This window comes from Lepisma saccharinum, chromosome 16, assembly GCF_977018435.1.
Source record: "Lepisma saccharinum chromosome 16, izLepSacc3.1, whole genome shotgun sequence".
In the NCBI taxonomy this organism is placed as follows: domain Eukaryota; kingdom Metazoa; phylum Arthropoda; class Insecta; order Zygentoma; family Lepismatidae; genus Lepisma; species Lepisma saccharinum.
The window spans coordinates 42,390,303-42,414,313 of NC_139244.1; the positions used below are offsets into that span (position 1 = coordinate 42,390,303).

Genomic DNA, 24,011 nt, shown 5'->3' on the forward strand with positions numbered 1-24,011 from the left:
TGGAGGGCAATGCTTCATTTTTAACTGTTTGGAAAGGGAATAACTTTAATTTTACTTTCCCGGAAAGCACAATGAAGAGAATGCAATTTTTCACCACTTATATTTCATGCGGTGCAAGTTCCTCGTTTTCCCCCTCTGGAGTGGTTACACCCATGTCCCAGTGACATGCTCCTTTTAAAAAGCTCGATGCGCGAAGTATGACCATAAAGAATTGTTTTGGTCTTTTTCTTAGTTCTTACAAAGTAAGTGCTAACAATTTTATTTTATTATTATATCATTTCATTATGGCCCACATGGAACATCGTTCTTTCCGAGTACGCCACTGCACTGCTTTCAGTGTCTCACTTATCGCACAGATATGAATCACCGCCCCGCCCTTCGACTTGTGACGTGACATAAATTAAAACACGTAGAGCCCTAAACCTAACATCATGCCTTTAAGTCTGACGTCTGAATCTAATCTGTGGTCTGAATTATGAATACGAAGGGCCTATGTAGTAATCTGTGCGAAGGACGAAACTAAACCAAGAACGGTGTTGTGAGTGTTGTTTAAGTATGCGCATGTTACGTCACATTAGCAAATATGATTCAGAATATGGTGACATGTGAATCAGCTGAAGTTTCCCGATAGGATAGAGGAATTCGTTTGTTATTTCACAAGGGTTAGGTGTACATTGAGGATACACATAAAAGTTACTATGTTTTCAACTGGTGCTAGTTATGCTAAACTCAAAACGAACTTACGGTTAGCAATCAATCGATTGAAGTTATTGGAGAAGAAAAAGACTGAATTGGCACAAAAAGCAAGGAAAGAAATAGCAGATTATATCAGTGCAGGAAAATATGAAAGAGCCAAAATCCGTGTTGAGCACATCATTCGAGAAGACTATATTGTTGAGGCAATGGAAGTTGTTGAAATGTATTGTGATCTACTTTTAGCAAGATTTGGACTAATTCAACAAATGAAGTAAGTGAATTTAGTGTAACTTCTTCAATTAACTCCACAGGTAAAATTCTGGAACTAGCCTGCAAGAAAAGTTTATAAGTGCATAAGTTTATAAGTTCCGAAATTATCATGGCTCACAGGCATTTTTTACATGGTTCGATTTCTAAGTATGTCTGTTAGTACTTACTTCAGTCTTAGTGATTAGTTACTGCATGTTTTTTAGAGAACGATTATAACGTTCCATATACTGGTATAAGATTCTTTGTTTGCGAGCATCTGTTTGTTTACTGTTGTCTTGGACATGGACTGCTGCTGCCATCTACTTCAGATGCATGCTGTGCAAAGGGGTATTTAGTCACTAATTGCTCGCCTTGTATTCGTGGGATCCCAGGTTTGATACCTGGTGGAGGCAAATTGCAGAGTGGTTTTGATCCCACTTTAAATTGTAGATCCAGTTCTGATTAGCCTATGTGTGCATAAAGTGGACTTTGAAAACTTTAATCTTGACAATTCAATTAAATTCGCTAAATGCAATCATAGTTAGGTTAGGCAGATCAGGTTTACCATTAAATGGGAGCAATTACAGAATACCGGTAGTATCTGATTGCTTTTAAATTCAGCGTACTCACTAATTTTGGCATCCTAATCACGAATCTACAGTTAAAAATTGGTGATCACGTCTAGAAAATGCGAAATAAGTAGAAATAAGGGGGTCCGTGAACAAAGTAAACACCGGTGATTTATGAAGGAAACAACATTTTTTTTCAATGATTAGCATTTAAAAACTATGTTTATGAATGCCCTGAATTTTAACTATGCTTGCTTAACTCTTTCGCTGCGGAATTCTTTGGCACACAGTATCCCTTGGCTGCGTTATTAAATTTGAAAATATTTTTTTTTATAAAAAAGTAGTGTTCACAATTACATTGCTTTATATATGAGAGAGAACTTACAAAAGTCATTCCTTGCACTGTAAAACCATTATGTAGCCCCTGGTGGTATGATATTTTGAAATTTTGAAAAAAAAAACATTTTTTTAGAAACAATAATTTTACATACATTTTTTTAGAAACAATAATTTTACAAACATTTTTTTTAGAAACAATAATTTTACACAATTAAATTGCAAAATATGTTATAGAGAACTTACAAAAGTCATTCCTTGCACTGGAAAACCATTCTGTAGCCCCTAATGGTATGATATTTTGAAAAATTTTGAAAAAAAAACAAAAAAAAAACATTTTTTTTAGAAAGAATAATTTTACAAAATTACATTGCAAAATATGTTATAGAGAACTTACAAAAGTCATTCCTTGCACTGACAAACCACTCTGTAGTCCCTGGTGGTATGATATTTTGAAAAATTTTGAAATTCCCGCACCTAGATATATGCTGTTTTGCACTCTGCTCCATGATGTTACGGACGGCGGTACAAATTCTTCATCAGACACTACACAATCAGTCAGTCACCACTTGAAGTCTCATAAAAACTGTCACTATTATCGTCACAACTTAATTCACCTTCTGATTCTGAGTCGGCAAATAACAGTTGAGTAACATCATTATCACACAAGTGTTGACGACTTGACGAAGCCATGTTGTTTACATTCGAACATGTATTTGAAACTGACATGTCAGAGCACTCAACGCTCCTATGTCAAAGAATTCTAAACGGAGGCGAAATTAGCGACATCATACGGATAAAAACAAACCTACAAGTTCAAATAGTTCAAAATACTATCAACAGATGTCAGAAGGCTACTAAAAGCGACGTACTTTGAAAATGCGACATCTGCAGCGAGTGGAAGTATGAACTCGCAATAATGCGACTTCCGCGGAGCAAGGCACCTGGCGTGCTGTGCATAAAAGCGACGACCGCAGCGAAAGAGTTAACCTAACCTAACCTTATGTTAATAGTTCATGCGGCAAGTATGTTTTCCAAATTTACTGAAGATGCCATATTGTCACATGTAAAGCAACGCTCCATGGAACTGATAGTGAACTTCCCTTGATATATCATCAAACATGGCGACCATGAGTATCGACCGACAATCATAGCGGTAATGTATGCACGGTATTTCGCATTTTCTAAACATGACCGCCAATTTTTAACTGCAGATTCGTGATTTTGAGGTCAAAATTAGTGAGTATACCATATTTGAAAGCAATCTGAGATACTCCCTGTATACTGTAATTATACAGTTAAATGTTCTTCAATGCTTTATACACCTGATCACGTAATATCTGATCTCGAGCACAAAATCCCCTTTGAGCCTTGTATGAAAATCCTTACAAACTTGTATAGTCGACATGCTAGCTACGTTAACGACCCGCTGGGTTTGAAGTCCACTGAGCACGCCCACCAGCTGCAACAATCACATTCAAGACACAGTGTTGCCACAAATCTACTCTACGCCACCTTGTCCCTCCGTGCACAATCACCTTCCCACGGTATCCAAATTGGGAGCAAATTGAGAATACCGGAAGTATCTTCAATTGCTTTCAGATTCGGCATACTCACTAATTTTGGCCTCGTAGTCACGAATCTGCAATTAAAATTTGGCGGTCACATCTAGAAATTGCAAAAAAAGTCGAAAAAAGTAGGTCTGTGAATGGAGAATACACCCTTGATTTATGAAGAAAACAACTATTTTTTGCAATGATTAGCGTTTCAAAACTATGTTTACGATCACCCTAAATTTTGAAGCTAATTGACAATATAGAGAAAGTCTCCAATTTTGTTAATTTTCGGTATACTAACTAATTATGGCCTCACGAATCTGTTGTAAAAAACAGGCATCACGTCTCGAAATTTGAAAAAAAGTTGATTGAATTTTTTTATATGTAGGTGTATATGCGTTGTTTTACAAACATAATGTTATAAGTTTTATGAATGAAATGTTATAACTATGCTTCCCTAACCTAACTGAACCTAACCTTCCGTGAATGGATTGTGGGCCAATGGTCACTTTCAATAAGGAATTCCTAGTTTTGTAGCACATAACCGACGAACAATGTTTCACGGAACATGCCATTTTACCTGAAATCAGGGGTGGAGTATATGCGTAGTTTTACGAACGAAATATTATAACTATGCTTGCCTAACCTAACTAAACCTAACCTAACCTTACCTGAAATGGTTATTCGTGAATGATTTCTGGGCCAATGATCACTTTCAATAAGCCATTCCTAGTTTTGTAGCACGTAACCAGCGAACAATGTTTCATCACTACGGAACACGACATATGAAGAATTATCGCGGTAAATAACAACGTTATTTTAAAACTTCTACACGTAAATGTACAATTTTAAAATGTGACCCCCACATCATAACTCCAGATACGTCACCAGGAGTGCATAAGAAGTGATTATAAAAAGGAGGAAGTGAATTACAGACTTTCTCTATATTGTCAATTCTTACCTAAATTTTAACTATGCTTGCCTAACCTAACCTTACCGTGAATGGTTAGTGGGGTAATCTTCACTCACTAACTTATCTTTATACACTACAGGACACTTCCCTAAAAACACAACAATTACAAGAAGAGGGGAAAACAAATTTTCTCATCTTCTCCTCTGCACACGTATTCCAACTGGATGTCGAAAATATCCTAGACATTTGTTGTAAAAAGAAATTGTCAAAATAACAAAGGAAACTCGCATCACCATAGGATTTTTTACTTTTATATTTTTAAAAAAGTCTGGATGGCCCTCTAGGCAGGGTTGGCATCTTGCCCATTTTTTTTTTTCGAAAAAACCCAACCCATGTGGGGTTTTTCAGATAAAACCCAGGCAAAACTGGCTTTTATTGGGGTTTTTCATGTTATGTTTATAAATACGTATATTTTAAAAATGGTACACATTTCTCCCTGATAGTAATATATTGGAACATTCAATTTGTATTGTTTTAGTTCACTGAATCAACAATTATTTAGTATTTTCTGTCAACATTGTTAAGAATTGACAATCAAGGTCTCACACCTTGAAATGATTAAACAAAAAACATACATAACCCATTCCGCAACAGACTATTTAGGGCCCAGGTCTACCTACCGACTGCTGGCCGCACTCCCACCTGATCCTACTCTTATGGGGTGCCATGTGGTCAGCACAATGAACCCCCAGTCGTCGTCATAGGTTTTCATAACCGGGTTATGCTTCTCATTCGTAGCTCCCAAATTTAATCATGATGGTGAGTGTTCACCAGTCTCATACGCAGGCCAAAATCTCAGGAGAAAAGTTGTTACATTTCCCCAAGGAGACTCAAACCTGCACACGTCTCATAGCCAGAGGCCAAAGCATGACATCACAGCCACAGTTCGGGAAAAATGATTAAATTATCTAAAATACTATGTTCTGAAAAAATTGACCCAACAGTTTGATTCTACTCTTGCTGGATGGTATAACAGTTAATATATCTATGATCAGTTTCCAGGGTTGCACATTGCAATACTATACTAATAATTGATATCTGTGGTGGTTTAGTCAACCTCTGTGGTGGAGTGGTTAGGACAGCATGCTGCAATGACGGGGCTCCCGGGTTCGAATCCTGGTTTGGACGTGGATGTTTGTGTTTGTCCCAGTGATAATACAAAGAGCCGGCCCCTGTGGTGGAATGGTAAGGACATCGTGCTACGATGGCAGGTGTCCTGGGTTCGAATCCTGGCCTGGATGTTTGTGAGTGTCCATTCATCATATCATCACTCATCCCCATCTTCGCAAATTAGCCAAAAGTGGCACAAGAAGCGAAGTAAAATAAAGCAAATCAATCAATCAATAGATAATACTGAGAAAATAGAGAGAAGAGGGGGCTACTACTGCTTAGGGGTATTGCTTTTATTACAAATGTAAAAATAAAAGGAGACAGGCTGGTCCAGTCTTGTTTCTGCATAAAGCAGCTCTGGAACTCACCCAGCCTCAAATCAATAGGTCCTGGGGGTTAAGAGGCAGTCAGAGTTTGGTTGTGATCGCATCACCTCCAAAATCGCCAAGATCAAGAACATGTCGGGCCCTACCCCATATCCCCTGAATATGCCTTCATGATGCGGTGCTATATGCACGGGAACTTTACCTTTACCTACTATACAACATATGGTAGCTGCACACACATTTTTAAATCTGCTTCAATGCAGTTTGTTCACAGTTGTTTTTTCACATTATTTTTGTGGATGTTTCAAGTTTAAATATCTTCTCCATGTATTAACTATGCCAAAATTATAAAGCTGACATATTTGATTGTCTTGACTAGTTTCATCCTATGAAATTACCATATCCATCCTCCAAAATATCTGGTTGCTATGAAACTAACAGTTCCCTTGGACAAAACATTAGTGGCCCCCATTTGGACCCCAACATACATAAGCACTATATTGTTAAAATAATTATTTGTCAAGCCATAGCTTTAGAAATGCCCTAAAATGTTTGTCTCCATTCTTTATTTCCAAAATGTAGTTTAGGCAGATACTTGAAAGTGGCATCAGAATTTGGAGCTGCCTCAGAATATGAAAAATCAATTTTTTATCCACCATGTAGAAATGCTTTTAAGAAATGCAAATTCAAAATAAAATCATTCCCTGGGTGTATCTATTTGCAACATGAGTTTTAGCTTAAAAACTTCTTTCTACAGATATTGTGGTCTCAAGATTGGTGACTTCCCCCCCCCCCTTCTCCTCCACCCTTCGTAAACCACACACTATATTACAGAGTAATGCTCAAGTAATGTCCTAACGTAGCTGAGACTTGGTTTTCTTAGTCTACGAAAATCAAATCTCAAATATTTGCATAACTTAAAGGTCTCGCAAGGCATGTTAAATCAGTCTGTTGTCTACCATATTTAAACATGGTGACAATTTTTTCTCAAATACAATATGACATCAATCCTTTAAGTTATTTTGTAGCTCTAAAGTGCTCCCCTGTGCTTAGCACCACACCATGAAGGCGTATAGGGGGTGTGGGGGTAACGCCCCACACTTTCTAGATCCGGTCATGAATGGAGGTGATGTGATCAGCATGACGCCCCTGACCGTAGCTCTAAAATTTGCAACTCAAAAGTTTTACATTTATGTTTGCGATTTTACCACCACTCCTCTCCTAAACTATGAAATATAATTTTAAAAGTTTTACTTCAAAATTGCGGACCGACGAATTATCTACAATGACTGAGTTTAGTTCCTTATACTCTGAAAATGCATTGTAGACAGTTTTGGGAAAAAAGAAAGCATGGTATAGAGTGTGCATGCAACATGAGTAAAATCAGTTCTTCATTCACCATCTTGAAACACATTGTTCAATTTCACTCACATGTAATACCATTGAAGTCAGTCAAGTTTGCTAGTTGCAGAAACATGTTATCATGGTCACTAGATAGATGAATTGTCTTTCTTTGCCCATCCAACCCACCCATGCTCCTCCTAAATCGTGCATTTTGTTTCAATAATTTTATTGTGAATTTACAGTGCAGGTAATGTCACAATGCTCCTGAAAGTTCTATGCACAAAGCTCGGAATTGTAGTCTCTAAAAGGGTTTGAAAATGTCAAAATGGTCAAATTATGAAAGTATACGTATGCGTTGTATTTACTTCCGTACCCCACACCCCCTATTTTTAAGGAAAAAATAAATTGTTTTAGATTATGAGAGTGCTAGACTTCTTGGGTATAGAGCTCCTAACCACAAATAACATTTATCCTACATGGGCAAGCAACCCAATGCACTGAACTGGAAGGGTCACTGTCTCAGTGCAAGGCATTGGAAAGAAAACAGAACATTTGCACAATTACTAAATTTTGAGAAATGAAATGAATCATTCGAAAAGTGTTTGGTTTAATTATATCACATTTTAATTATAGCACAGTTAACTTTATTCTACTTTCACATTTCAATAGAATGTAGTCAATTCTCCTTTGTAATGTTTTATACATGGAAAAATGTATTGTTAAAGTTTATCATCACAGGTGAAACTATGTGGATTGTCCACATATGGAAGTGACTGATATTTAAAGTGCTACCACATTTCAAAATTATAAGCTTTGTTCGTTCTATATTTTATCCAAATATTTCAGACTCTTTTGATTTTTTCTTGGATATATGTTCGCATTATTTCAGTTAAAAGTCCATTTCTAACATGATTTGAGACAAATATCCTGGAAAAAACCCACTATGGCTTCTATCACATTAATTATTTTGAGTATTATAAGCTTGGCTAAGCCTTTATTTTACAAATTTTCTCAAACTGTTGACAATTCTAGAACCTCTCAATTATTTAAAGCAATAATTTACAACATTTTCTGAAAACACCCACATTTTGAGTGGGTTTTATCAAGGTGTTTTTTTTTTTCTGAAAAACACGCATGGGGAAAACTGGGCTGGGCCAACCCTGCCTCTAGGTGCATCTATCTATTATCTAAATGTTCATTTAAGTTTAAAAAAATATTAGGTTCATAGTTTTTCTTGTATGTACGCATTGCTTGCATGATAGAATTATTTTCCTGTAGTTTACGGTTATTACAAGCATAAGAAAACAGTTTTTTCTTTGTGACGTTTCAGGAGAACACACGCTCCTTTCATCAGACATTTATTTTCATTTTGACTAAAGATACAGTTATAACAATGGTTAGTAATTTTTAAACAAAAAGAATCTGTTATATAATGGATGTTGTCAATGTTACATTGTTGTAATATAGCAACTTAACTGTGAAAAAAGCAGTCTATTTTATTTTTATTTTAGAATTTTTTAAATTATGAATCCCAAATATCATCAGGTAATTCAAATTCATCATTGTTTTCACAAAGTCTCTTGATGTTTTCTGTTACATTAAATTTTAAAGATGGTGGCTTACTCCATTTGTGAAAAAGAAAACTCCACACTGGATCTATGTTACCATTTTCATTATTTAATTTATTCCAGTGTTCTTCTGCAATGAACGAGGCTTCCCAGACATTCAACTCTGATGAAAGGAGCGTGTGTTCTCCTGAAACGTCACAAAGAAAAAACTGTTTTCTTATGCTTGTAATAACCGTAAACTACAGGAAAATAATATTAGGTTCGTTTCTCCAAAACTAGGCAGAAAAGTAGATAGTACCTTTCTCACGAATTACTTCCCTGACGGGTCTAACAAATCCGTCGTATTTAGCAACTTATCTCTGAAGGTAGCAAATGTGTCAACACTGCAAAAGTTCTCTCGCCGTGCCAGGCGAAACCAGGTGCGGCTCGTATCTTAATGGGCTAACCCCACCCCCCCTGCCACCTTGTTCCTGGCTCATGTTGGAAATGTTCCTCGCTGAGACTTGTGTCAACTTGGTTAGGCCTGTAAAACAATTTTTCTTAGCATACTTTGCAGTTCCTTTTTTGTATGTAATAATTTTCATAACCAAAAACACACTTCGAGCAGGTAAAATTTACAAACTCAGATTTCTGCTACCTATTTTTCCAGTCTGAAATTAGTGCCTGGAACCTAAAATGTTTGATAATTTAATTTCTAAACTTGTGTTCCTTCGTCAATTTCATCTAATTATGGTATGCTACAGACCCGAATTAAGAGTCCTGATCAAGTCTGTATTTTTCACTAATTTTGCACTTTTTGATGTCTTGTTTCTTTGTGGCAATATTTAAAAAAAAATATAACTCATCCATAATATTAACTTTATAGATTGAAGTTAAGAAAATGAATAAATATATTTATGAAATAAGTGCCTGTACTGTTTCATTAAGTTAGAGTGACATTTTGGTTTCATTGGTTGATTTGGTTTGTTTTACAGTAAGTACCCTTGACCCTCTGTACCCCCTAGAGAAAGTGAAATATCTTGCATGGTTTATGAAGATTTTGTTGTTTATGAACGTTTTCAGTTGATTTTAGCTCTCGGAAATGTGTTATGGTGAAGTAAAGTACTTCTGTTACCTTGGCAAGTTACTTTACAGTGAAGCAGAACAGCCCAAAGGCTTCCTGCAAGTGAATATAGCACCCAAAATGACTTTCCACAATGGCAGCTATAATTTTACATAGGTTAGGATTGTTAGGTTTGATACTGATAGTTATTTTCGGTATGTTCTTTCGTTATTTTAGTGTGCATACAAACAGTGCTGGAACGACTTTTACATTACATAAAACATTGAAATCTCTCAATGAAAAAAAAATTGGACATAATTCTCGAGGGGTGCAGTGGCTACACTGCCTCAATTTTACTTCACTTTAGCCACTTTTGTCTAATCACAAAGATGAGGACAAGTGATGATATAATGAAATTGACACTCACAAAGAACACCCATGCCCAGGCTGAGATTCGAACCCTGGACCTTTGGGATCATAATGTGCTGTGATAACCACTCTGCTATGGAGGGCAGCCGGCATTTTGTCTTCATAGCTGGTGAGAGAATGTGGATCAGCATTTTTATGTTAAATGCCAGTGATAGTTTATCACTAATTGAACCTGTTTTATTTTCAGAACACTGGATGATGGTTTAGCAGAGCCCATATCAAGTCTAATATGGGTAGCTCCTCGGTTGCAGACTGACGTTGCAGAACTGAAGGTGATTGCAGAGCAACTCACAGCTAAATATGGAAAACCTTATGCTCAGGTATTCATATATATTTGAAATAAGTATCATGTTAGTCACGTATGAAATTGTAATTTAATGCATGAGCACTACATGATATTTAACATACTTGTATCCAGTTAGTGGTCATAGTTTTGATTACAAGTTGTGCAGGAGCATGAGGAATGCATTTAGAATACTGGAAATGGTTGTGGAGGTAAGTTTGAAATGAAGTAGGTTTTTTTCTTTATCATGCAGACAGAATTAGTGAGGAATTTTGTTGTGAGAAATAGGTTTTGCGAGTGACCATGCTTATTGTAAGCCACCTGTGTATGAAGCATTCATTTCACATGGAAAAAGACATGTACATGTGCAGGAGATGGATGGAATGTGCTGAATCCGGAAATATACCAAGGTCACAAAGAGCCTTGACGATGGCATAGTGGTCATCCTAAAACACCCAGGTTTGATACCCAGTAGAGGACCATTGCACGGTGCTTTGGATCCCACTTAGAACTGTAGGTCCAGTCCTGATTAGCCTATCTGTGTATAAAGTGGACTTAAGACAAAAATTCAATCATATGACGAAGGGTGCTGAGGAAATTACTTGTGTTCAAAAACTATGCAGAACACAAAAATAGGACAATTAAAAAGGTGCTAAAATTGATCCTGAGCTTTTGACTCTTTCCTGGAGTTCTCACCTGTGACAGCAATTTGAAAATGCAGATAATATGCAATGTGGGGCTCATCGTGTCACAACTCGTGCTAAAAAGAGTGGAGAAAGCAGTGGAAGTTCTTAGTCTTCCTTCCTTGCAGGATAAGGAAACAGCCTTGGTGGGTCATTGGAGAAGAGTATTGAGGAATATGCATGAAGAAACAGTTCATAAAACTAGTGATAAATTAATAGAATTCATAAAGACAGGTTTTACTTTACAGTAATTGTATTCTGCTCCCATGATTATTATTTTTCAAACAGTATTTTTTACCTTCAATGTTTATCTACAATAATGAAAACATATTTTAATCTCTGTAAAAACATTAGTTTTTGTTCAATAAAAAAAATTGTGAAGTTTAGCTATGGGGATATAGAGGCCAAGTAATATATTATTTAATAAAATCACAGTTTTTCTTTTAAAAATGCTAATTTATTTCCATCCTGTAATGAAATTTGTAAGTATTTAGGCAGTGTTTGGTAATTTTTAAAAATATTTTGGTCAGTTATGTCCGTAATTGTGACCCTTCGACTGTATTCAACCACTGTGCTTATACAGGGTGGCGACAGACCTGGAAAACCTGGAAAACCGGGAAAAGTCAGGGAATTTGAGGTGTCAAAAAAAGTCAGGGAAATGTCAGGGAATTTCGTCTTTTTTAAATTTTTTTTAAAATTTTTTTTAAAATTTTTTAATTTTTTTTATTGTTATGGAACTCTGCACGGGAACAGGAAATCTCGTTCTTAAGTTTGAGCCTCAACTTTTAGGCCTCTTTTATGCACACCACGGCGCCAGAAACCAGTGATGGCAGGAGGATAGAGAGAGAGAGAGAGAGAGAGAGATAGATAGATAGATTTCTCACGCCCAGGCTTCTCGGCGGGAATTTTAAATTCGAACACTCTTTGAAGGAAAATTGTTATAACTCGGGCACTATGGGAGCAATCTACTTCGGATAACTTTTGTTTTGCAGCTAAAACATCAGAGCATGCAACCGTGTACAATTCAGAACGCCGAACCGAGGAAGGGGGGTTTGGGGGCGCGACCCCCGAATTTCAATGAAAAAAAAAACATAAAAGTCTGGAGTTTCCCCCTCTTCTCCCACTATTTTGGGGAGTAGGCGCGAACTTTAGTATTCTTTTCAAAGAATGGAAATTTCTCAAGAGAGTGAAACATGTTTCATGTTCTTGGGTGCCAAGAATAATAAGTTCAATAATAAGCCACATTGCCATAATGTTTTTTTTTTTTGTTTTTTTTTTTACGAAAAATAGGTAATTTGCATTTTTGGAGGAAAATTGTTATGGGAGCAATCTACTTCGGATAAGTTTTGTTTTGAAGCTAAAACATCATAGCATGCTACCGTGTAAAATTCAGAACGAGGAAGTGGGTGGGGGGGGGCACGACCCCCGAATTTCAATGGATAAAACATAAAACTTTGGAGTTTGCCCCTTCTTCCTGTGCTATTTTGGGGAGGGGGCGTGAACTTTAGTATTCTTTTCAAAGAATGGACATTTCTCAATGTCATTTCTCATTTCATGTTCTTGGGTGCCATACAAGTTGAATAATAAGCCAAAATGTGATTTTGTTTTTACGAAAAATAGGTAATTTGCATTTTTGGAGGTAAATTGTTAAAAATCGGGCACTATGGGAGCAATCTACTTCGGATAAGTTTTGTTTGTCAGATAGAACATCAGAGCATGCAACCGTGTATAATTCAGAATGCCGAACCGAGGAAGGGGGTTTGGGGGCCCGACCCCCGAATTTCAATGAAAAAACTATAAAAATCTGGAGTTTGCCCCTTCTTCTCCCGCTATTTGGGGGAGAAGGCGCAAACCATAGTATTTCCTTCAAAGAATGAACGTTTCCAAAAAGATTGAAACATTTCATGTTCCTGGGTGCCATAAAAGTTGAATAATGAGCCAAAATGTGAAACTCTGTTCGGAAATGTGGCATGGATATGTTGCGGGGAGAGGGGGGAGGTTGGTCATCAGTATGAATTTCCCAGGCTTGCTCCAGACCTGTGTCAGAGTTTCCACCCAAACGTAAGAGTATGAAGTTCGAAAAGCATATTTATTTCGTAATCAGCACCATGATACCATATGGTATCATCGGGCCAGTACGACCTTACTCTGATGATACCATATGGTATCATCGGGGGAGTAAAGGTTAAGCCTCTAAATATTACATGGAAAATGCATTGAATTATCATTTTTTTCTTGTCCGTATAGGAGTAGTAAGGGAACTTGTCAACAGAGCAGGTGGCTCCGTCCGATAGTTGTCGGACGTCGTAGTAAGGCATTTTCTTGGGCAAACTGAAGGAACATTGAAACAAATACGTTCCATTGATACATACGATTTTTGTCGAATATCGCCACCCGACAAAGTATCTCACTACAACATGTGACAGAAATTGCATTGACTGCAACATCCAACAAAATTTGCTTTGACTGCAACATCCAACAAAAATTTCATGCATAAACAAGAAGAGCTTTAGACTGCAAATATGCTGCTGGAATTTATTACTCTTCTGGCTCACTTCAACTTCTTTAATGTAGCAGTGCTTACAAAGGTCTTCTTTCATCATCCTGACGTATTACAGGTTTCGCACAAGTTAACATACGTTTACAATGACATTGCACTATTCTTAGATATCAAGAAGAATTGAATACTATCACGAAAAAGTGAACCATAAATCTGCATTGGTGAACATTATAAAAATTGGCAAGTGCATGCTCCGAACCTCAAATTTACTGCAACACTAGTATTGCAATGAAATTAACGCCACTCTCTGTCCTGTCTGTTAGTAGGGACATTGATTTTTCGCAAACGCCAAAACCGTGAAAAATGGTAATTGCTGTGAAGTTATGTTTAGGAATGTGCAGTGATGTCTGGACACATTTTTCGCCCGTTAGAAATATCGAAATAATGCGTATTTGGCATAAGATGCGAATTGTTGGCGTTTTTAGCGATTTTTTTAAAAGAAATGTCCTAAAACAATGAAAAATTCCATGAAATCCAACATGCTTGTCTTTTCTAGGCCATGTTTGTGTACATAGAACATGCAAGTTTTCCAACATTTTATTCAAGAGTAAACTATAGAGTTATATGTACATGGAATAATTCCGACAGCCACATTAAATCATGTAAAAGTGGCAGGGTTCTAACAGGAGATCGAGTGCGTATCTACCGTCACACTTCAGTATCTGTCGCACGAGATATGTTTTGAATTACCAAGCTAAGTGTGCACCATTGGCATTTGTCGAGCGAGTAATAATGGAGCTCAGTCGTTAGGGCGTCTGACTACTATGCAAGAGACCCGGGATCGATCCCCTGCCGGGGAGAACCGGGATGTTTTCCACCTATTCAAACTGCTCCGGCACCACCCAGCATCATGTGAAGCTGGTACCTTGAGGAAACTTTGAGGGATAAAGGTAGCCAGGAGCGTGGTGCTGATCACATCACCCCCACCTTCGGCTGTGATCAAGAAAGTGTGGGGCCCTAACTCCAAACCCCTATACACCTTCATGGAAAAGTGATGGGGAGCTATTTACTTTTACTTCCTCAAAAATATGTTCCAACATATCAAACTGTCTCGAAAATACGTAGACCATGTGACCTACAATTTAAAATAATAGTTTAAAAGCACAATGGAGTATTAAGTTTCAATATATTTGGCAGATAAATGTTCTAAAACAAAAACGCGAATTTTGGGAAACGTAACACTTAACAAGTCAAAAAAATACAATACCAATTTTTTGGGGCCATAATATATCGGTATTGGTCACATGAGATTGATTGATTTTAATTTTTTGGGTGCGTCGCCACTTATGGTCATTATGCACCCTTCAGTATATACGGGGAAATTTCCATTATCTAAAATCCATACCTTAAAATTAAAAAAATGGATATGGAAAATAACATTCCCAAAATAACTTTCAAGATATCAAACTCTCACGAAGAGGCGTAAGCCATGTGACTTACAATTTGAAACAGTAGTTTTAAAACACCATGAAGGTATAATTTGAGATATTTGCCAGAAAATGCGCTAAAATGAAAATGTTACACGTTATACTAAAAAGAAAATACACCAATTTGAAAAAAAGTAACAAAATTTCAAGGTCCCTACCGATTAGGTATAAATAAAACAAGTTGTAATTTAATGCATTAGTAACAGTGATTCCTAACCTAATTTTCTGCATAATCACCACAGTTGTTTTGGCATTTGTCGTAGCATGGCACTAAATTTTGTATGCCCATGGTATATGTGTCTGACAGCAAAGACTGGAACTATCTCTACCGCAGTGTAGCTGTGAAATCCTTGCCCTGCCAGAGACCTCTTCAGTTAAACAAAGAGATGAAAGTCGGCACATTGAAGGCTAGGGCTGTACAGGAAGGGGTCCAAAATCTCTCACCTGAAGTGATGGAACACCCGCGTGTACTCAGCTGTATGGGGTTGTGCATATTCGATTGGCCTTCGTGAATTGTCTGCACCAACGTCTGACCATGCTATCATTCACGACATCTGGTCTGCACACATCACACGATTGCTGGTGGCTCTGTGCCAAATTTTGAGCGTGCAAAAATCTGATTACTACACGTAGGCTACATCGCAGTCGGTGGGAGACTGTATGAGAGCTGCAATATTTAACCTAGAACTTTCCTAAAACGGCTGCATTGCAACTGTACCAGATTACAGCTACATGCCACTTCTTCCTGCCTGCATATGTGTGTGTCGCTCTCCGACCACTAGTGCTGCGTATAGGGACCATTAGACCTTTTTTCAGGATGCCCCTCGTATATGAACTTTCAGAAGCTTTTATTATTAGAGTGTTCCTGTTTTAATGTGTGGTTAGCTAAGTCAGGTACCTATACAATGAAATTCTGTAAATTGCTTGCGTTAAATTTCTAATACCTACATACCCTTTTCGTCAGCATTAATGGTATAACTGCATGTTGTCAGTTTCACAGTACTTCACTTGGATATACTGTACTGAAGCAGAAATCCCATTGATAATGTAAGGAAATAAGACACTTTATTTTGTTCGATTCAATTGTTTCACTTATATGCAAGAGTTAAGTTGTTTGCTTTACAGAGAAGAGAGAAGTAGCTTTATGCATTGAAAAATGAGTCAGTACTCATAGTTCTTGCAAGTAGAGGGTTCCAAACCTCAGTGGAAATATCAACATATAATCCCGAGAATGTATAAGGAGACTGATAAATTACAAATTGTATTTTTTAATCAATCACTCTTCACTCTTATCTCATTTAGTCGTAACTTTAAAAATAATCAAGTATTTTATTTTAAACTTACTGCGTATGACAACATTCCGTAATCCTTCCCTAGCTTGTGAATTGTAATAGTTTTCCAAATTCACTATTTTGCAGTTTGAATTCAAATCATAGAGAATAGAGAAATGAAGTCAATTTCATAGAAGATAATATTGGTACTTAACAAAACCATACGTGGATCTGTATGACTTTATTATTTCCATTTGCAAAAACATCGATTTAGTTTAGTTTGTAATTGTCAGGGAAAAATGTAAATTTTGTCCTGGAAAACCTGGAAAAGTCAGGGAATTTCATTTCTGCTTGTTTGTAGCCACCCTGTTATAGAAAACATACCACTGTGATGATAATCAGAATTGCATAAGCAGAACTTGGACCCAGTTTAATACTTCAGTTGCATTCCTAAATATAAAAACATATATAAAGCTGACAACTGTTTTTTATGCAATTTGATGTAAGAAATAACTGAAATAAATATGCAAATCCCATAAATAGTTATACTTTACATACATAAATGTTTACACTCAGTGTGTGATGCTTATCAGTTAAAAATCACATAAATATGCAAAGTAAAAAAATGTTTTGATGACCTAAAATTTTAAAAATATGCCCTTACAACTGAATTGTTCCGAACATCAGTATTTAACATATGCTGAGATATTTTCACATAGTATTTGTTGTTCACTGTATGAGTCCTGATTGCAATGTACAATGAATAATTCCTGTAAATTTTCAAATAAAAATGATAGCGTATTTTGTCAGTCAGCAAAAGCCTTGTACTGAGGAAAGCTTCTTTCTACTTCGGCTGACACAAGGAGAGCATGTTTAAAGTAAACAATATTTGGTTCAAGCTTTGTAGTATCAAGAGAAAATTTTTGCAATAGAGCACAATGTATGGTACCCTTTTTTCTTTTTCCGAAACTTTCCTCATTTTCATTGACACTTCTCCACAAGCACCATGTAAGTTATTCACAGTTTTGTTCACAACTTTTATCTGGTCCACTAGTGGTACTCCTGATTGTTTCAAAGCAGCAGGATGAAATCCATTTTTTCCCCACCATTTAGCAGGAAATAAGCTGGGGTGTATCATTGTAAAAAATTCAACAATTGGAGTGAACATGGGAGTAGGAATGAATCCAATTCAAAAATGGCTGTATATTCCTTGAAAAAGCGCAAATCTATCGAAATATGCTCTATCAGGTAGAAATGGCCAAATGTGCCCTTAAAAAGCACATTAATTTAATTAGTTTCTTCGTGATATGAATTTCTATATATTTAGGGAAGACATCACCCTTACTAAAAAATATGCAAAGGCATGAAAATCCTAACCCTACTTATCACTATTTTGTGTTTCCATTGCAGGCTTGCAGGGACAATGCAGTGAACACTGTTTCTGAGAAGCTGATGCATAAAATGAGTGTCCAGGCCCCTCCAAAGATTCTCGTTGAGAAGTACCTTATAGAAATTGCCAAGAACTACAACATTGAGTATGAGCCGGATCCACAGGTAAGGATAGGTCAGAGTGATCGGTACTCTATTGGCACTGGCTGATACAGACATTGATTTATTAGTGAAATTACCAATAGTTTTACTACATATCTATAAATAGCCTTTATTTTAGTGTACTAGGGAGAGTCAAAAATTATCCGCACTCTTCACCTTAACTTTCTTTAGGTTGGCCACACTGTCTTCAGTGCTCGCATGCTGAAAGGTGGTTCTAAGCAAACATTTTTTAAGGCAATACCTATAAGTTACCCATTTACATGTAATAATTAAGAGGAAAATTTGCAATTTATTCATTGGCAAATTTTATGTCAGTAGTTGTTTGGTAATAACAAAAATTTTGCACTGTTCAGTTTGCAAAATAACATAGAGTGAAGTTCAGTTAAAACGAAGGTGAAATTTTGGAGCAAGATAATCTCCTTTTTGGCTTCTTCAATTTTCAGTTGTTTTTTTTTTCTTCAAAATTGAACCAGACCTACATAGCCATTAACCTGACAAATTCCAAGTAAAATCATGTTAGTCAGCCATTCTTTCACATATGTACATGTATATCTATCCATCGTTCCTTCTTCTCTTGCACCTTCTTGTGTTCTTTACAATCTCTGTCTCGTATATAACAATTCCATGTGTCCCCTCTTTTCCTCATTTTTATTATTGTCACCATTACTCTAAATCAAATTATTTCATTTTTTAATATATATATCATACACCATGATTAAAAAATATGGACTCAATTTTGTATAGCTATATTTCCTGAACTATACATTGTATGTGAATAATCTACATAACATTTGAAAGAGGAGGTCCAAAAGTTTGAACATTTGATTATACCACAATAAAATTTATACATGTTCAGTGTGCCCCCCACCCTCTCCGGTCACATGGGTAACATCTATACGGTAGCTGAATTTGTTCCACACCCGAAGAAGAATGTGTTTCATCACTTGAGTTCACCACAGTTATGAGATGGTCTTGTAGGTCGTTCAAAGTTGTTGGTAGAAGCGGTACATAAACTACTGCTTTTGTGAATACCTGCAAGAAGAAGTCTCAGGGTGTACCAATATGGAGTAAGTGGTTTTGTGCTGCATAGTAGCCATTCTGCTCTCAACTAGCACTGCATGGCTGTGCGCTAGGCGAGCACTCTAGCGGAACTGTTTGAAACTTTAGGACCTCCACATTAAAATGTTATGTAGATAATTCATACGTGGTGTATAGAACCGTATAAAATTGAGTCCATCTTTTTGAATCACGCTGTGTAACTTATGTAGTTATTTTAGTATATGTATCTTTTGTTATTTCCCTGCATCTACTTGTTATTTTGCCATCAGAAATTTTCATTCTGGAATTCATTTTTATTTTTTTACCTTTGCATATATATACTTGCTTTCTGAACCTCCTATAAAATCATGGTTCACTCTACACCTGTTTTTTCACATGTGGAGAGTAGCTTGTGTAGTTCATCTACATGACAAGTGCAAACCAGGCTTACGAACATAAGCTCTAGACAATGCCTCATATGGAAATCTTTCATTATGCCTTAGTTGCTCATTCACGTAACCACTCCTACAACATCATTTAGTAATTTCAACAACATACTAAATGAAGAAGCTTTTTAAGGTATGTATTTTGCAGGTGATGAAGAATGATGACTCGCTGGGCGTGGATGCACTGCTGATAAACATAGATGATAGAAACAACCTTGGTGGAGGGGGAGGTGGTGGGGGAATGCTGGCACCCCAGCCTGCTGGCTTTGTAGGTTTCCCCCAACCTCCAGTGCTTCCAGACCAGCCACCGCCATCGGATTACAAGCCTTTCAACTATCCAGTGAGTAATTCTTCTTTCTCCCTGCATTACACCTGTGTTGATGGCCTTGCCAATAGCCTATACTTGTCACATTTCCAACTGGCAGCTGGGACACAGCAATCAGATGATTTTTTTGTCGACTGACATCGGGCATTTTTGAGTCACAAGGCACAGAGCGCTGTTAGCAGGATGAAACAAATTAGCATCGGATACAGGGGTGCCCACGTGCATCATAGGAATTTTTGGGGTGGACAAAATTTTATGTCAATTCTATATATCTTCCCACAAAAATGGGGGGGATCATATCGTTTGATCGACTCTTTATTGATTTTTGGTTTTGGTTATTATGTATAGTTTCCACCTACCTGTGGTGATCGCGGCGATAGAGTTGAATTGAAACACCACCTCTTATGCCTTTAGAATCAGTTTGGATTGGGGGGGGCATGGTATTTGCATTAATACAAGGTTAGTCAAGCAGACAAATTGTGCAGAATAAGGTTGACTCTAACAATGGCAATGAACCTAAAGTATCTAAAGTAAACATGTATTGCTTAAATATGTCTGTATTATACAGTGACGCAACCATAGGGGGGGACAGAGGGTTATTGCCCCCTCCCCCAACCTTCGATGGAAGTCAATTCTAGGGTAGCAAGGGGGGGGACAAACATTGACAGCCAACGGCACCTGCAAAGGGGGGAGCAATTACTCCTTCGATTTCAAATTTTATACAAATAAAAATTCATTTTGTAAACTTTTCTTGCTTGCTTCACTCGCGTTATCTGCTTTTCTTGTTTTGGCCATGTTCAGAGCTGTATCTAATGGCAGCGGGAGTCTGTCATGGGCGCCGAATGATCTAAAAAAAGTTGTAAAAGAGAGAATGGCATGGCATCCAGTGAAATTATTTGCACCCTATTAAATCAATATTGTTTTCAATTGCAAAAATTGGATCTGAAAATTTTCATGCTCTCTTTGCTCGCACTTTGCTTTTTTTTCTGTAATGTAATGTATTTAAATAATACGTGTTGTATATTTGTGTTCAATAAGCTTTGAATACGTACACAATTTATTGTAAGCTTGTTGCATATGTATTTTCTATTTTATGTCGCTTCATGTTGCATATGTGTAAAACATGTTGTACGTGAAAGTTACACATGTATCTTCAGATTGCATTTATCATTCAGTTTCTGCCATTCAAAAACAGTTTGTGTGCTTGGTTTCCATTATGAGCTAATGTGAAATTGACGGGTCCTCCTCCGTGGCCGTACGGTAAGGCACCTTGCTTTGGACGGCATCTGCGGGATGGCATGGTTTTGATCCCGAGTTCAGTCTCCAGGAATTTTCACCCTGTGTACAGGACCAGTTGCCCACCATCGTGAGAAAATTGGGGAGCTTCTAATGAGTAAGCGTAATCTGGATGCGTAGACCTACTACAACGACTGGGGATATGTCGGGCTGACCCCCCGACTATTCCAATCCTGGTTAAAGATCTCCACGCTTAGAGGTGACAAAGGAAAGCGTGGGAGGGAGATTGGCAGCTGGTAGGTAAGCCAAGGTCCTTTATGGGCTGTTACGCACAGGGGTTAAATTGACGGTGTTGAAAAAATATTTTAAATCGTTTGTTCCAAACAAATGCTTTAGCACAGACTTCTACCCCCTTTTTGTGTAATTTATGAGGATAATAACGTCTTTGATACTACTACTACTGGTAGTAGTAATAATAATAAAGCCATTATTATTATTATTATTATTGGTACGTTTATCCTGGTACTTGCTCCCCCCAGACAAAAATACGTGGTTGCACTTCTGGTATTATATTTTTCCGCAAATTTTGTCTGACAAAAATAATTTGAGTAATTAATTCGGCATAAATTGGGGGGGTGCATCTTCTACCTTTTGGGGGGAGTGCATCATGGGCCTTGGTGGGGGGGATGGGCACCCCTGATCGGATACACCATATGTTGCCAAACACACTGCAAAGCTAAAGAGTTTTCAGACATTGATATTGTCAGCACCAGAAATCAACGGGTGTTAATGTTACAACTGCACACGTGGTTCTGCACAATAAAGTTTCTGGAACGACCACCCACAGGTTGGTATGCAACTGACAAATACAGAAGTACGCATGGCATCCTTGCTTCAGAAGAGCAATGTTTCCCCTACAACTTTTACTTTGCAAACTGAGTCTGTTGACACCCATCGAGCTCCCCCCCCCCCCCCCCCCCCGAAGATGACTGGGAGACAGAAATAGTCTTGGAAGATTAGCTGCCGGCTAGAAATGTGACCAGTGTAGTGGCTATCACTGTTACCTTGTAATTGCAAGTTTTAAATATAGACACTGTACTCATTTTTTCCATGAAACTGTTTTAGTAGTTTTGTTAATTTCAGTGGCCACTACCACCATCCTCGTTGGAACTTTTTGCACTGTTGCTTGGCATATTGTTTCTAGTTTTCGGCACTGTTGTCAACCACCCATTTGCGTCCGTGTTGTCTGCCAGGCTGTTGCAAGGAAGTTGTGTTCAACCAATTAGACGGTGTACACAAGAATAGCAGTGTTCAAGTTGAGAAGATTCAACAAATGCCTGCCTGTTGTTTTCAACATTCATTGAATTGGCTAGCATGTACCACATGATCATACACCACACTGTATACCACTCCAGGACATGGTGCAAACTGTGCAAACGCCAAATACATTATGTCACACCAAATTGATGAAGTAGATGACTCTGTGTTGCACTTTGTAAACAACTAGAGTTCAAAGAGAGTCGAAACAATGCAGCGAACCAGATGGGGCTACTAACCACTTTGCCCATATTTTTTTTGTATGTAACAGTTGGGCTGAAACGTTCGTAGGCTGACTCGTAGATGGCGTTACTAGAATTAAATCCATGTGATTTTTACTTAGTACTAACCTTCAAAAGATACGTGTATAAATTTCACAGCTGCCGGATAATTAGTTCGTGATATATAGCATTGTGAGTGAAGCAGCTTTTGTTATTGTGAAAAAATGGATAAAAAAAGAATTCCGTGTGTTAATAAAGCATTGCTTTTTGGCGAAAAAAATACTGTTGAAGCCAAGGCTTGGCTTGATAAACATTATTCGGACTCTGCACCAGGAAAATCAACCGTTGAGAAGTGGTTTGCTAAATTTAAACGAGGCGAAATGAGCATCGAAAACGATGCACGCAGTGGACGCCCCAAAGAGGCTGTTACCGACGAAAACTTCAAAAAAGTCCACAAAATAATTTTAAATGATCATAAAGTGAAGTTGATCGAGATAGCTGAGACTTTAAAAATATCAAAGGAACGTGTTGGACATATTGTGCATGAATATTTGAACATGCGAAAGCTGTGTGCAAAATGGGTGCCGCCCGTGCTCACAATCGACAATGCACCGTGTCACAAATCAATGAAAACGATGGCAAAATTATATGAATTAGACTACGAATTGCTTCCCCATCCACCATCTTCTCCAGATCTGGTCCCCAGTGACTTTTCCTGTTTGCAGACCTTAAAAGATTGCTCGCTGGAAAGAAATTTAGCACTGATGAAGAGGTAATCGCCGAAACTGAGGCCTATTATAAGGCTAAAGAGAAATCGTACTATAAAAATGGCATCGAAAAATTGTATGACTGCTATAATCGTTGTATCGCCCTCGAAGGCAACTATATTGAATAATAAAATCGAATTTTGTCAAAATAATATTTTTTACTATGTTAGCCTACGAACTTTTCAGCCCAACTGTTATGTATGTGTGTGTGTGAGAGAGAGAGGAGGATTGTTAATGTAAAGACTGAAGGAAATACTTTTGTAAAGTACAGGGAGGTTATTGCAGCATGCCACCGCAAGAGCGTCTGCCGCTTGCCGGCCCAGTCATGCAACAGTTGCCGGCAAATTGCGTAACAGATAGCCCGTTACACAAACCGCTTGTTTTGTAATGTTTCCACTTTTCACAATTACAGTTACAATTACAACCTTATTTCAGACATCTAATCTTTCTTAGACATCTCTACTTTATCCTCGGTTGACAGAAAGGGAAGACAGCATCGCGGCGCATAAAGCAAACCGAAAGTGTAAAATTATATTTAAAACTAATAATAATGATGATCACTAACCTTCTGTGTTATAAATGATGTTGAAAATGACCTCCTTCAACACCAATACATTTCCGGCATCTGCGTATGAAATTCCTCTGAACATCCATAAGCTCCTCAGGTGTGATTCTGGCAATTTCTCTT

General features: G+C 37.5%; 1 protein-coding gene across 2 annotated transcripts in view; it reads left to right on the forward strand.

The window, feature by feature from the left end:
* Nucleotides 1–431: 431 nt before the first annotated feature.
* Nucleotides 432–24,011, forward strand: part of Ist1 (increased sodium tolerance 1-like protein) — a 41,548-nt gene continuing 17,968 nt past the window's right edge. Inside the window, exons 1-4 of one of the 2 annotated variants that reach the window (XM_083138059.1) lie at nucleotides 432–967; nucleotides 10,386–10,518; nucleotides 17,833–17,976; nucleotides 19,606–19,797. In XM_083138059.1, coding sequence (XP_082994185.1) covers nucleotides 699–967; nucleotides 10,386–10,518; nucleotides 17,833–17,976; nucleotides 19,606–19,797 — 738 coding nt within the window. In that variant the 5' untranslated portion in view covers nucleotides 432–698. The remainder of the gene's footprint in view (nucleotides 968–10,385; nucleotides 10,519–17,832; nucleotides 17,977–19,605; nucleotides 19,798–24,011) is intronic. The other variant, XM_083138058.1, reaches the window with a different exon arrangement.